Source organism: Trypanosoma brucei, chromosome 8, assembly GCF_000210295.1.
Source record: "Trypanosoma brucei gambiense DAL972 chromosome 8, complete sequence".
Classification (NCBI taxonomy): domain Eukaryota; phylum Euglenozoa; class Kinetoplastea; order Trypanosomatida; family Trypanosomatidae; genus Trypanosoma; species Trypanosoma brucei.
In genome coordinates, this window is record NC_026741.1 from 1,335,052 (window position 1) to 1,347,285 (window position 12,234).

General features: G+C 49.6%; 5 protein-coding genes across 5 annotated transcripts; all 5 read left to right on the forward strand.

Moving 5' to 3' along the window:
* Positions 1-9: 9 nt before the first annotated feature.
* On the forward strand, positions 10-780 carry TbgDal_VIII5080 (hypothetical protein, conserved; the record flags this gene model as incomplete). The annotated part of the gene is made up of 1 exon (XM_011777542.1): positions 10-780. The coding sequence occupies one exon, from the start codon at positions 10-12 to the stop codon at positions 778-780; it is 771 nt and encodes a 256-aa protein (XP_011775844.1).
* A 263-nt stretch (positions 781-1,043) lies between these two features.
* On the forward strand, positions 1,044-1,349 carry TbgDal_VIII5090 (hypothetical protein, unlikely; the record flags this gene model as incomplete). Its single annotated transcript, XM_011777543.1, has 1 exon — positions 1,044-1,349. One exon carries the CDS (start codon positions 1,044-1,046, stop codon positions 1,347-1,349), a length of 306 nt encoding a protein of 101 aa, XP_011775845.1.
* A 1,038-nt stretch (positions 1,350-2,387) lies between these two features.
* Positions 2,388-7,754, forward strand: TbgDal_VIII5100 (hypothetical protein, conserved; the record flags this gene model as incomplete). The annotated part of the gene is made up of 1 exon (XM_011777544.1): positions 2,388-7,754. One exon carries the CDS (start codon positions 2,388-2,390, stop codon positions 7,752-7,754), a length of 5,367 nt encoding a protein of 1,788 aa, XP_011775846.1.
* A 630-nt stretch (positions 7,755-8,384) lies between these two features.
* On the forward strand, positions 8,385-11,870 carry TbgDal_VIII5110 (cullin, putative; the record flags this gene model as incomplete). Its single annotated transcript, XM_011777545.1, has 1 exon — positions 8,385-11,870. The coding sequence occupies one exon, from the start codon at positions 8,385-8,387 to the stop codon at positions 11,868-11,870; it is 3,486 nt and encodes a 1,161-aa protein (XP_011775847.1).
* Positions 11,871-11,886: 16 nt separating this feature from the next.
* On the forward strand, positions 11,887-12,210 carry TbgDal_VIII5120 (hypothetical protein, unlikely; the record flags this gene model as incomplete). Its single annotated transcript, XM_011777546.1, has 1 exon — positions 11,887-12,210. One exon carries the CDS (start codon positions 11,887-11,889, stop codon positions 12,208-12,210), a length of 324 nt encoding a protein of 107 aa, XP_011775848.1.
* Between the last annotated feature and the right edge of the window lie 24 nt (positions 12,211-12,234).

Sequence of the window (12,234 nt, forward strand, 5' to 3'; positions counted from 1 at the left end):
ATATTTATAATGCCTGTCTGTGTTCTAGTGCCTCTCCACCAGGCCGATACTCCTGCCGTCACGGAGGAAATGCTTGGGAGCGCTGTGCGTGTCGCCTTCAATGAATTGCGTATGATTGGCTTGGGATGTATAACATGGTGTTCTGTGTCTTCCGCAAGGCTTCAGCAGGAGGTGCGGCGTCGTTACCCACTGGCTTACGACCGTCATATCATGTGTGGGCGATGGGCCGGGAAGTGGCACCATTTTGTGGAGGGAGTGGCAGGGCTACGTTGCTTTTTGTATAGCACAACGGATTACGCTGAGGCTGCTCATTTGGCGACACATATTGCCGTATCTGAGTTGCGTTGCTGTTTGCAGGAGGACATCTTTAGCCTCGTGAGGCTTTCAGATGAGGGAGTGGGTGCTCGACTTCTTTCCGATGTACTCGAACACACAACTCTGAACCACAACTGCTGGCAACTGGCTCTGGAAGCTGTCATCACTTCCCAATTGAATGGAAGACCCCGCTGGTTGTCCAAAGCAGTAGAGGCACCACACGTCGTGGAGCTCCTCCGACAAATTAATGAACCTCCCTTCCCGGGGCGGAGGCCGGGGAGTGAGCGACTGAGGCGCTGTGCTGCACACGAGTTGGTGAAACTTCTTTCCGCAAGGTACGAACTCGTACGCCATGTGAGCGGCTCGCAACTCCGCCGACACGTAACTCAATGTCTTTGTACGTGGGGCGCTATTCCTGCTACATTCAATAAGTGGGACGAGGAGCGTATTGCGGTTAATGGCTAATAATAATAATAATTAAAAAAGGAATAATGTAGCGGTCGTAGTGTCCTGATTACCATGTGACATTAGAGTTGGTACCATAAGATATATTTTTTCCTTACTTGACGTTGCTGTTTTGTAGAAGATCGTTGCAAGGGGTATTGTGGTTCTTAAGTTCCTACTCGAGCTTGTGCCTTGAGCTTGGCTTGTTTTCATATCCTGTTCATAGCTCGTCCATTCATGCATGTTCTACATATAAATATGTATCGGTACGCATATTTAAACTGATGATGCCGCCTTTCACCCCCCCCCCCCCCATATATCAGCAACGACTTCTCGCTTGCTCTTGGTTTACTTTTTTAAAGCAGTTCATTCCCTTTCCAACTTCTTTTTTTTTAGTTAATATTGTCATTGCTCCTGCCCACGCCCCCACGGGGGCTGAGCCTTACTGTGTTTCATTTATTTTCTTTTTTTTACAGCCCGTTGCTGACGGGTGCCACAATTTTTGTATATGTATATATATTTTGAAATTACTCCTCTTCACTTGTTATATCATCACATCACTTATTGAGCACCAAGCCTTCTGGTGGTAGTGCTTTGTTTCTTTTTGCCTTTAATAAAAAGAAGGGTTTGATTTAAAAAAAAAACAACAACAAAAGAATTAGTTTGATATAACACGCGTTTTTATTGTTCTCGGGTATTTGTTTATTGTTTATTTTAAACAGGCTCTAGAAACACCTTGCTGATTAATTTGTTCGTATCACCCGTCTGTCCTTTACAGCCGCGGCTGTTAGCACAACAGGGGTGCGTGAACACATACCCAAAACTGCAATTTTTTTTTTATAAAATATATTCATTCGTATCGACCTCAATCACCACCATCGATGCAACCGTAGCAAAACTTTATTTTGTGCTGTTTTAAACGTGTGTTAGATGTGTGTGTGTGTGTTTATTATTATTATTCACTTGGCTTGTTTCCTCACTTTGTTTTAGTACCGGAGAGAAAATAGATCACTTTACTTCCTCCGCGGTCTCTCAGGATCACTTTACCCCTTTTTATTATCTTCTTTATTTACTTTTTTTTTTAAAAAAAAATATATTTTGTATTTAATATATGCGGGATGTCGTAGATTCGTGAATGGACATTGAGTACAGCTGCTGATAAGAGCATTTGTTGTTGGTGCTGCTGAATTTCGGCAACCTCATTTCAGTACAACCCTCATAACTATCACTATTTTTGCTACCCGTAGTTGTTTTGTCACATGTTTACCCACCACGCACTCTACAGTTTTCTTCTGTTTTCTTTCTTTTTCTTTTATCTGTTCTACACCTCTTCAACTGAAACCTCACGAACACATCTTCACACGCATGTTTCCACCCAGCGGGTGCCTCCGGGCGAAAGAAAAAAAAGGAAGGAAAAAAGAAAAGCTGCATCAAAAACAACTCTCGAGAGTTATCGTTGTTTTCGCTATCGTTCGTCACAGAAAAGTAAATAAACGAAACGGCCTTTCCGGAAGGTTTTCACCTCAGTAGCGAGTGAAAGGAGGAGAGGAGGATACAATTAAAGAGAGATTAAAAAAAAAACAGGGAAGGGAGACGAATTGAAGGAAAAGGCTCAAACGAGGGGAGCAATGATGCGCCGAGTGGCTTCGACTGGAAGCAATGGGGGACATTGTTACGTTGGTTCGTCCTTGTGGGCAGACAGTGTGTATATGGAGGTTTCCTCCATAACTTTACAGAAGCGTTTCTCCTTCAAGTATGCAACAAAGCTTCAGCACGACGAGATGCGGCAGCCGTATTACATCCATGAAAAACGCTACGGCATCTTTAGTAACGAAAGAAACATAGCCAAAGCGAGGCGCGGTCTTCCCTTCATCACTCCTCTCTACACGAAGCATATGAATCTTTGGGATACCGACACAGACGCTAGCAACAATCGTTTCTTCAGAGGCTATTATTATGGCCAGCGGGAGCTGCACCAGTTACTTGGGCGACCCCACAGTCTCGAAGCAACGAACGCTGATGGCAGCAACGACTTGTCCACGTACGAGGCCAACACGAGCCAATTATACAAGGGCATACCGCGACCTGCTATAACGAATCTACACTATGAGCCCGCGTGGCGCTATACATTATACCAAGCAGGTGCGCACGGAGCGCAGCTCTCCAACCCACGTAGTCCCTTCACCGCCAAAGTGCTTGGTGACGAATTGATGCAAGTGCGCGACATCAAGAGCGTAGAGCATTGCAAAGCTTGGTTTGATCGTTTGCAGTACCTCATCAACTTACACTATGAGGCGGTAGGTGACATTGGAGAGTTCAAGTCTCGTCACACCCGACACGTGCACGAGTTCTTCGTTGCCTTTCACGATGCACTGAGCAGCCTTGACTTTCGTGATACGTACCTATTCGACCAGTTCAAGGCGGTCCGCCCTCCGGAGTTATCGGATCTATTTGGCATCTTCCTTGAGATGGAAGCCAACTACGTTCATGAAGACTATTGCCCCCGGTGCAGTCTACCGTACAGCACTACCCGTTACTGTGGTGAAGGGGATGTGGATACGCCGTTCAGAAAGCACCGTGGGCGATGGGCCCCTCATCAAAAATGGGGACGTGAGTGGTATGACGTTGTGGCGCGTCGTGCAGAGGCCTTATGGTACCGTGCAACGGAGGACCCATACTTTGGAACACCGCAGCATACCCAGCGACAGGCGGAGGCACTGCTGAAGGTGTATGTACAGGCGAAGCAACGGGGAAAGGCAATTGATTTTATGAATAAGCTACGGGGAAGTGTAGAGTACCTGACAGGGGACATAACCATCACAACAGTCATGCAAGAGTCCTACGACGCGCTGCTCGACACAACACCTCATCCACACCTTTTAACAAACGGCTTCACACTGGAGAGTGATGCGGCGAAGTACACTGGAGAAGTGAACAAGGCGCCGCTTTCTCCGTTGCAATTTCGTATCGACATGGAAATGAACAAGTACCGCAGACAGCAAAAAGAAGAAGGTGTTGTTCGTGTTCCACCCGCCTTGTGGCGTCTGGATACATCTGCAATTGTACCATACAAGGTTGATTCCAAGACAAGACGCATCGTTAACTGGCGTGAGGTAAAGGAGGGCATCGAAAAATCATTCCTCTCCGTGGGGCTGCCGAAGGAGGCGTATACTGGCAACGAGTGGCGCGAGATGTTGTACTTGCACGATGTTATTGCTAACCGAGAGGCCAAGGCGGCGGTGTTGGAGCAGCAGCAGAAGCTTGACCGCGAGAAATTGAAAGCCCGAGAAAGAGCTTCATTGAAGGGTGAGAAAAGCAGCAACAGTGCCAGCAATGGCATTGGTATTATATTCCCCGATAAAGATGGCTATCAGGTTTTCTTCGTAGACGAGGCATCCCTTCGACCTTTTGGTATTGGGGCCTCCGGAACACTGTTCAAAGCCGTTGCCCGCGTGTACCCCTCACCCGCGGCGGTGCCGTACGACGATCCAGGCCATGGAAAGCAGTTTCTGATTGACACAACAGATGAAACATGCCACCTTTTTGGCGGCTTTGAACATGGTGATCGATTACTACTACGTGCTAAGAGTAGTGGAGGTGATGTTGATGGTGGTAACAATAGCAATTGTAGGAATACCGGTAGCTTTACCGACGAGGAAGAGGAGGTAATAGTGATGGGTGTTAGCACAGAAGGCAGCGATGCGGAACGAATGTTGTGCGCCATGCACGTGGATACTGGGAAGCAGCGGGAGCGTGGGATTGTTTTCCTTGGAACCGACTGCATTGACATACGCGAGCGATGGGAGTCGGTTCGCTATGCCGCATCTGTGTATGTGAAGGGGCGTGTGACATTGTTGGAATCGCAGCGAACAGCGCGAGAAGAATTTATGGGACAGGTGGTTGGTATTCGCGACGGTGTGTTGTTTGTGCAGTGGCGGCTTCTGAAAGGTGGCGGGAGCGTTCTTGATCGCAGTGTTGCGGTACCTATTGGGGACTCAACTCAAGTGCGTGAACTGTTTGTTGAGACAAAGGTGCTTGGTGTTGAACCGTTGCAGTCGCCACCCTCGTGGCGAACACCATTTCGGAATGACTTTGCGGAAGAGCGTCTTAAGGAGTTGCAGCGGGCGCCCTTCAAGAGGGAAAAATATGTCTCTCTAATTCAGGGTAAGTACACACCGAAGGTTAAGAAGTTTGGCTACACTCAGCACACAACTGTGGATGACTTCGAAACGAAGGAGTATAAAGACCGACTGCTCTCGAAGCAGTTCTTCCAAAACCCACAGGCTTTTGAGGTAGTCCCTGACCGGCACGAGCGCAGTGTACAGTTTGGTGGTAAATGGGAATATCAGCGAACGCATGGCCTTCCAACTGTCGATCGAAACGAACTGGAAAACGGGTGGAGCGAGGTAGAACCAATTAGCGACGGCGAGATGAAAGTGATTGAGCAAGCGCTACGTGACATCAGTGGTCCCCGTCCTGGAAACTTTGTTAAGCCGCCTAGCAAAACAAAATCACTTCGGTTGAGCGAAAGTTGGTGGGAACCACTTGGGTACGGTTGGGAACAACACAATGAGGAACAGAAAGCGTTGTGCGATGTAACTGAGCAGCGGCTTATTGACGGTTCAAATCTACCATTCGGGGGGAAATTGCCACCGTTTGGGACTTCATACGGTATGGGTGAACGTATGCGCGCAATCATTGAGGATTACTCGAAGGGATTCGGACTAGGGCCGCACGGACACTCGCCGACTCACGACACAATACATTACAACACCTTAAATGCTGAAGGTGAGCGTGTGCGTGATTTGGGTTATACTGATGCACTTGGACGTCTTTTCAGCGAGAAACTTGGGGACAGGGACGTGCACCAGTGGGCTGTGGAATCGTGTGCCGATGGCGAGGCGGATGTGAGGCAGCTCCTACTCTCGCTGCACGAATGGCGCGAGCGTGGTAGGCCGCCGTCGCTGTTACTGGCTAATGTACTGTCAAAGTATCTTGAGGAAGAGATTGCTGCGTTTAACAAGGGCATTCCTGAAAATGCACCCAAGCTTCAACTTGAGACATCGGATGGTACGTTAGCCCACAGCGGAAGCGGTGGGTCGCGAAGTGGAACGATGTGGGCGGATGTTGATCCAACAACTTTTGCCTTGCATCAGGCCAGTCAAAGCACCCGCAGCACTAGATGTGATGAACCCTTTATCCTTCACCTTGTGAAGCGCGCGAAGTTGGGCGAATGCGTCACAAATTTCACAGATACTGCGTACATCGCCCACCTCGAAAGTTCTGTTATCAATGAATTCCACTTGGCCCTGACGAAGCTAGTTGGGAAGGGCATATCCCCGACCTTGCTTGCGCAGAAAACTGGGCAGTTACACCGTGGTTCGGTGCGAGTGGGTGGAAATGTAGTCCCGTTTGTGAAAAGCCGGGAGTTGTCAAGACTCCTGGAGCGTATGGGGCTCACATCGGAGAGCATTGCTGTTATCACGCGCGGGCTTGCCAATTGCCCGGAGCAAGAGTCTGTTGGCGATGACTTCGCAGTGCCCGTATCGCTGATCCTTTCATGGGACGGTCCCGGGAGCAGCGGTGGCAGTGGCAGTGGTGACCGCCGTCTCAACACCACCGCCGCCCGCAACGAACAGCAACGTAAGGGTTCTGCGGCTCTTTCTAGTGCCATACGGCAGCTCAGCCAACATCAGAAGCAGCGTGGTAGTGCTTCAGGCAGAGGCTGGCAAAACGAGGACAAAATGGTTGTTCACGTTCTGGAGGAACTGTCGTTACGAAATGATGGCCTAGTGATGGACATCCAATATGCAATTCGTGAAAACAAGAAAAATCGTCGCCTACGGTGGGAGTTCGTTACCACACTTCTTCCTGTTTTTGGTGGTAACGAAGCTAAAGTGGAGCAGCTGTACAGTGATTACTGCGACGGGAAGTATGTGCCCAACATCACGGTAGCTGTAGAAGCTTTCATTGCCTTTCTGCACAACGCTACGCAGCACCCGGAGACGTATTCAGCTTCAGACTACTTCGACATTGATGACGGTAAGAGTTCAACTGCTAGCGGCACCGGTGACCAACCCTCTGCTGGACAGTACACCACCCTGAAGCTACTCGATCCGTTGGAGGGTCCATTCGTTTTTGACAACGTAAAGGTGGAATATATCCAGACTGTGGAGCGATTTAGGCGCCATGGGATTCGGGCTGGCCCAGTTATGGCACCCGCAACCGGATTTATTGCGGCCAACTGCAAGTCGTTGAACTACTTTACTCGACGGCAGGAGGAGGTGGTATACGTCACAAATGATTCCGATCAGGGATTGCGGCGGTCGCTAGAAAACAGTGCGTATCACAAGACGATAGCGGCCAACCCCGCGTTGCAGTATTTGCTCAAAGCTCGGCGTGGAGCAGCCTTGGTTGAGACGTTTAACCGATTCTTCTACCGGACAATGCCTATGCTTAACTTTTACCAGAACGTGCTTAAACACTACTCAGAAACAATTCAACCGCTCCGACAGGCAGCGAAGAGCAGTACACGCGGTTTGGCACGGGCACTGGAAAGTGAGCGGTCCGCTGCAATGGAGGAGTTTCGTCGGAACAGCGAGCGATACTGGAGGAATATTATTGAGGGTCGTAGTGTGGAGCAGGTCGTGCTGGCAAACGGTGAGTCAAATAGGCGGACCGTCGGTGGTGGTGCCGGTGAACAACTGCAGAAACCGCAGGGCAACCGTGATGCCGTAAGAACGAACTTTACTGGCGAAGCGACAGATGGAAGCAGGAAGGGGCAGAGACAACATCAGCAACCACCGTTGTCGCAACAACAGCAGCATTCCCGTGGCGAGGGGGAGCGAAGTGCCGTTCATACTTCTCCCCGACAAGGTGGGTCCCGGGGTATGGCGGATTTGCTGTCCAAACTGAATACACCCAAAACGGGATCAGGTGTAAAGGGGAGCACTGCAAAAAATACCGGTAACAATAGACGTGGACCAAAATCCTGAGGCGAGTGAGGATCCAATGGAATTTGAGTGTGTGAGGACTGGAAAGGTTTTCGGGGAGTGGAGTTAACGAGGTTGTTTTTGACGTGGCGATGCAATGGTCGTGGAAAGGGGGAAACGGAAAGTTCGCATCGATGGGTTGCTCGTAGTGATCGGCACTCATCTTGGGTTGGCGTGATATTTTCCCCTACTGTGCCGAAGGTGGAAGGGCAAAGAGTTGGCAGGCGATACGGAAAGATATGGCGCATCCAAGTCTTTGTTGTTTTAACTCCCCGTTCCGACCTGCTGCTGCCGGGGTGTGGCATGCGCCTCTTTGTTTTCTGTTGGATTTGCACTACCGAGGCTTAGAGGAGTTACAGCAACCACGACGCACTTAGTGAGTCCTTCCCTCACATTTTTTTCCTTTTCCTTCATTCAATTGATGGGAAATGAGATTAAGTACATCCACTCATGGAACACACTTCATCTGTTCTGTCCATACTCCGAAACTTTCTTTTCATTTCTACACTTTTTTATCGGCAGGCCGTTGTTACTTTATTTTCTCCATGGAAAGTTAGTTTTGGCCAGATATTTATTATTTTGTTTTGAAGAAAGCCCGATCTCCTCCGCACAACCTGAAGGTTTCTGTGCTTGATGCCCTTGTCTGGGGGCTCCAACCAATGCAGGAACTACACTGACAGAAATAACGGTAGTGATGGTGTTAGTGGTGAGGGTGTTGGTATTGACGGAGGATCAGATATGGGAATAGAAGTGGACGTTTCCGCGTGGCTGGTGAACATGCCGCAGTTGGGTGATTTGTGGCCTCGGGTCGAAGAATATCTCACTCGGTCGGCAGCGAAAATTCGGAATAGTGGTGCTTACACGAAGGACCCACTAAAAGGTATCAGACATCGTATGAGCTGGTATGCTGTCATATACTACGCTTGTGCTGGTCATCCGCAGAGGTTCTGTGAAATCTATCAGTACTTGGCTTTGTTTCTACTCAACGATTTGGAGACGAATGCCCTCCCGCCCGTTTTATCAGCGGTTGCCACATATGGGGACACTGATCCTGAACTTGACGTGGTCGCGAGAAGGGAAGGTTTTGAACCCCCATTGCGTCCGAATAGGAGTTTGTTGCAGGAGTTTGTTCACCAGTTTAGGTTGTTTATGTTATTCCGTCGTGTCGTCCTGTCATGCTTCGGATACCTTGACCAGTGGTACACGGAGAAGTTTCATCTCGATCCTGTTTCTGATCTCTGCGTGAAAATGTTTTATGTTGTTGTTTATGAAAGGGTCAGAGACGGGCTGGCGAGTGAGATTGTACATTCAGCCAATCAAGCAAGGGGATTAAGCGACGGGCCAAGCGATGACAACCCCTCAAACGCGTGTTTAGATGTTCAAGCAGCTCTTGCAGTTGTGTCCGAGATCGTATCGACTGTGAGGGCGTCTTCTACCAACACCGAGGCAGGTGTGGTGCACTGCGGACCACTTGGCAAGGAGGGTTCAAACCCCAGTATTGATGGGGGAAGGAGTGATGACGTTGAAGTTGAAGCTGGTACTTCAGCACCCTGCCAAACGGGAACATCACCATGGGAACTCGTGCCGGACCGTATCCCGTTGCTGCGTGAGAAACTTGAAAGTGGTTCCCTTATGGAATTCCTGAAGAGCCTGTCGGCGTCGACAGGGGGTAACCAGTGTGGCGGCGCCAAGGTTGATGGTACGTCTGCAGCGAGGCCATCAGGTGCAGCTTGCGGAGCACTACTCGGAGGCGCGCATCCGGCACGTTCTTTTATAGTAAGTCTTGGCCAACCACTACATACGCTTCTTCTTGATCAATTCGGCACGCGCTATGTGCGTGCTGCCGAAGCGTACTACCGGAAGGAGCGCAGTGTGCATCTCTCCACCAGGGAGGGCAGAAATGGTTATGTGACGTGGGTGCGCTCCTGCTACAGATTGGAGCAGTTATTAGTGAAAGATATGCGTGCACCGTTCTTTCACGACCTGCTATGTGCGCGTCTACACCGTGTATTGTTGCTGGAAGTGCACAGCGAGATTATCCTCGACGACGAGTTTGGTTTTCGGGCGCTGTTGGACGCATGGAGCGCACAAACAAGTCCGCATTTCGGTGCTCTACGAAAAGACTTCCTGAAACCGGTGGTAGTATCGTCCCCGTCATCGTCACTCGAAGAGACCGTCCACGAAATTATGGATAGGCGTGATTGTGCTTCTTCATTGCAACACATTGGAAAGGCCGCTGGGTCGATGCAACCGATGCGTGAAGGGCTTGCATCCGCTTTGGGACTGCTTGTCACAACCTTTGCCGACACACAGAGTGAAATATGCATTGCACTGCTGCGCCATGAACTCGCCAATAAGGTGGTGATGGATTCTGTGCCCCTTTTGGCCACATACTTTGTGATGGAGGAGAAACACCATTTAGGACACATCCACCCAAGGGGGCGACAAACTAATGACGTGGAACCCGCGTTTTTGCGAGATATGGCGAAACTAGTCGTGGGCGGCCTTGTTGACATCGTGGCACAGTACGGTAACCTTGTACAGGTGCAGTTCCATTCCCTTTCGTCAATGCTCGTCGCTGTGCGTGATGCACTTCGTGAAGTCCTCAATCCACATCGGTGGGAGCGGCATACCGTCGACACACGGTCGGGGGTAAACGTCAACAGTGGTAAATTTAGTGACATGCTCCTCTTAGAGGCGGAGCGACAACAGCCTCCTCAGATCCACGGTTACGAACCCACGAGGGGTGCACGTGCAGCCCTCCGCAAACTGGCCGCTATGCGGGATGGGCGTTCGATACCGATGTCGCGGCTGGTTGCGGTTTACTGTGACGTTTTGGTTTCACAAAGCGGAACCCGCGGTGTTGCAGTTACCGTGGACAAAGAAACTGATATTGGGGGGAAATGCGTGTCGCTGCCTGAAGGGAGTGATAGTACGAGTGATATAGATAGTGTAACAGCCCTTGCCGCACTCCTTGATGACAAAGACGTGTTTCTTGAGGAATACAAACAACTATTAGCGCGCCGTTTGATAATCTTGTCGTCTTCATTGTCACTTTCTCCCTCAGCACTTCCCACAGAGCTGTGTACGAAACCTAATGCAGAGTCCGAACACGCTATGATTCGTGAACTGCGAAGAACCTTTGGGCGGACTTCAACCCTAACCCTGAAGATGATGTTGCACGACTACACCCTAAGCTGCGCCATGGGGAGTGCATTTCGTCAAACCCCTTCTGCGCAGCAACTGAAATCCGGGATAAATGTTCAAGTGATCACCGGTGCGCGGTGGCCAACATACAGCACAGTGCCTCTCTTACCTTGCACTTCACTCGCAGCAGCCATATCAACATTCAGCACATACTACGCTGCGGCACATCCATTACGAACGCTCTCCTGGATACACTCGCAGGGTACCGCTAACCTTGAGGCCTTGTTTCCAAATGGTTCGAAGGAAATTGTAGCAGATACGATACAGTCGAATATCCTTATTCTGTTGAGTGATGCATACAATACCGTGCGACGCAACCGTGACAGTGAGAGTCGGAGAGGAGTGAGTGAAGGTGAGTCGACAAAACGCTATTTAACTGGGCAAGAAATTGCTTCTGCCATGGGGATGAGTTTTGAGAACCTTTACGCCTACCTTAACCAGCTTGTACACCATACGAGTTACAAGCTAATTACCCGGGTGCCATCCCCTAACCCTGATCCCGCTGTTGATCCAAATGAGGCATCGGTGCGTCCAGAATATGGCTACACTATTAACGTGGATTTTAAGCACAGTTCAAACAGTTTTAGGCTTCCAGTCCCTCATCCACGCTGGAATCAGAAGGCATCTGGGGGCCATCGTGTGGTTGGTGCGGATGCCATGGCTGCTTCACAGACATTCGCTCTGGTGACTGAAAGCACGCGACGCCTACAGGTTGACGCTGCTATTGTGCGGACCATGAAACGGCACCGTTCACTCCCTTATCATGAATTGATGAGCACGACGGTGCAGGAGCTCTCGCGGTTCTTCGTCCCCAGCACCCAATTCGTGAAGGTGCAGGTAGAAGGTCTCATAGCACGAGAGTTTTTGAAGCGAAACGAAGCAAATTCACAATTACTCGAGTACGTTGTGTGAGGGTCGTAACATCAACATGGTGGTTTCGGTTGTAGGGCACTGGCTGCGCAACAAAATTCGTGGTTTGCTGAGGCGGAGTATTTTGTTTCGTTTCGTCTTCCTTTGGGCGACTGCTTTGTATGTTATGTGTACTACCACGGCAGTATTATTCTGCACACCTGTATTTTTAATTTTTTACTTCCTGCGGTTGCAGCACTCATGGAGTTTTTGGAAACTACTTCCTTTCCCATTTGTTTCAACTTACTTTGCACCAAACGATTTTCTCACATTGCAAAAATATCATATTTTTTTTTTTAAAAGAAAAAGGTTGCGCCCCACCGACACTATTATTTGCGTATAGTTGCTCTTGTCGGCGGTGTTTGTG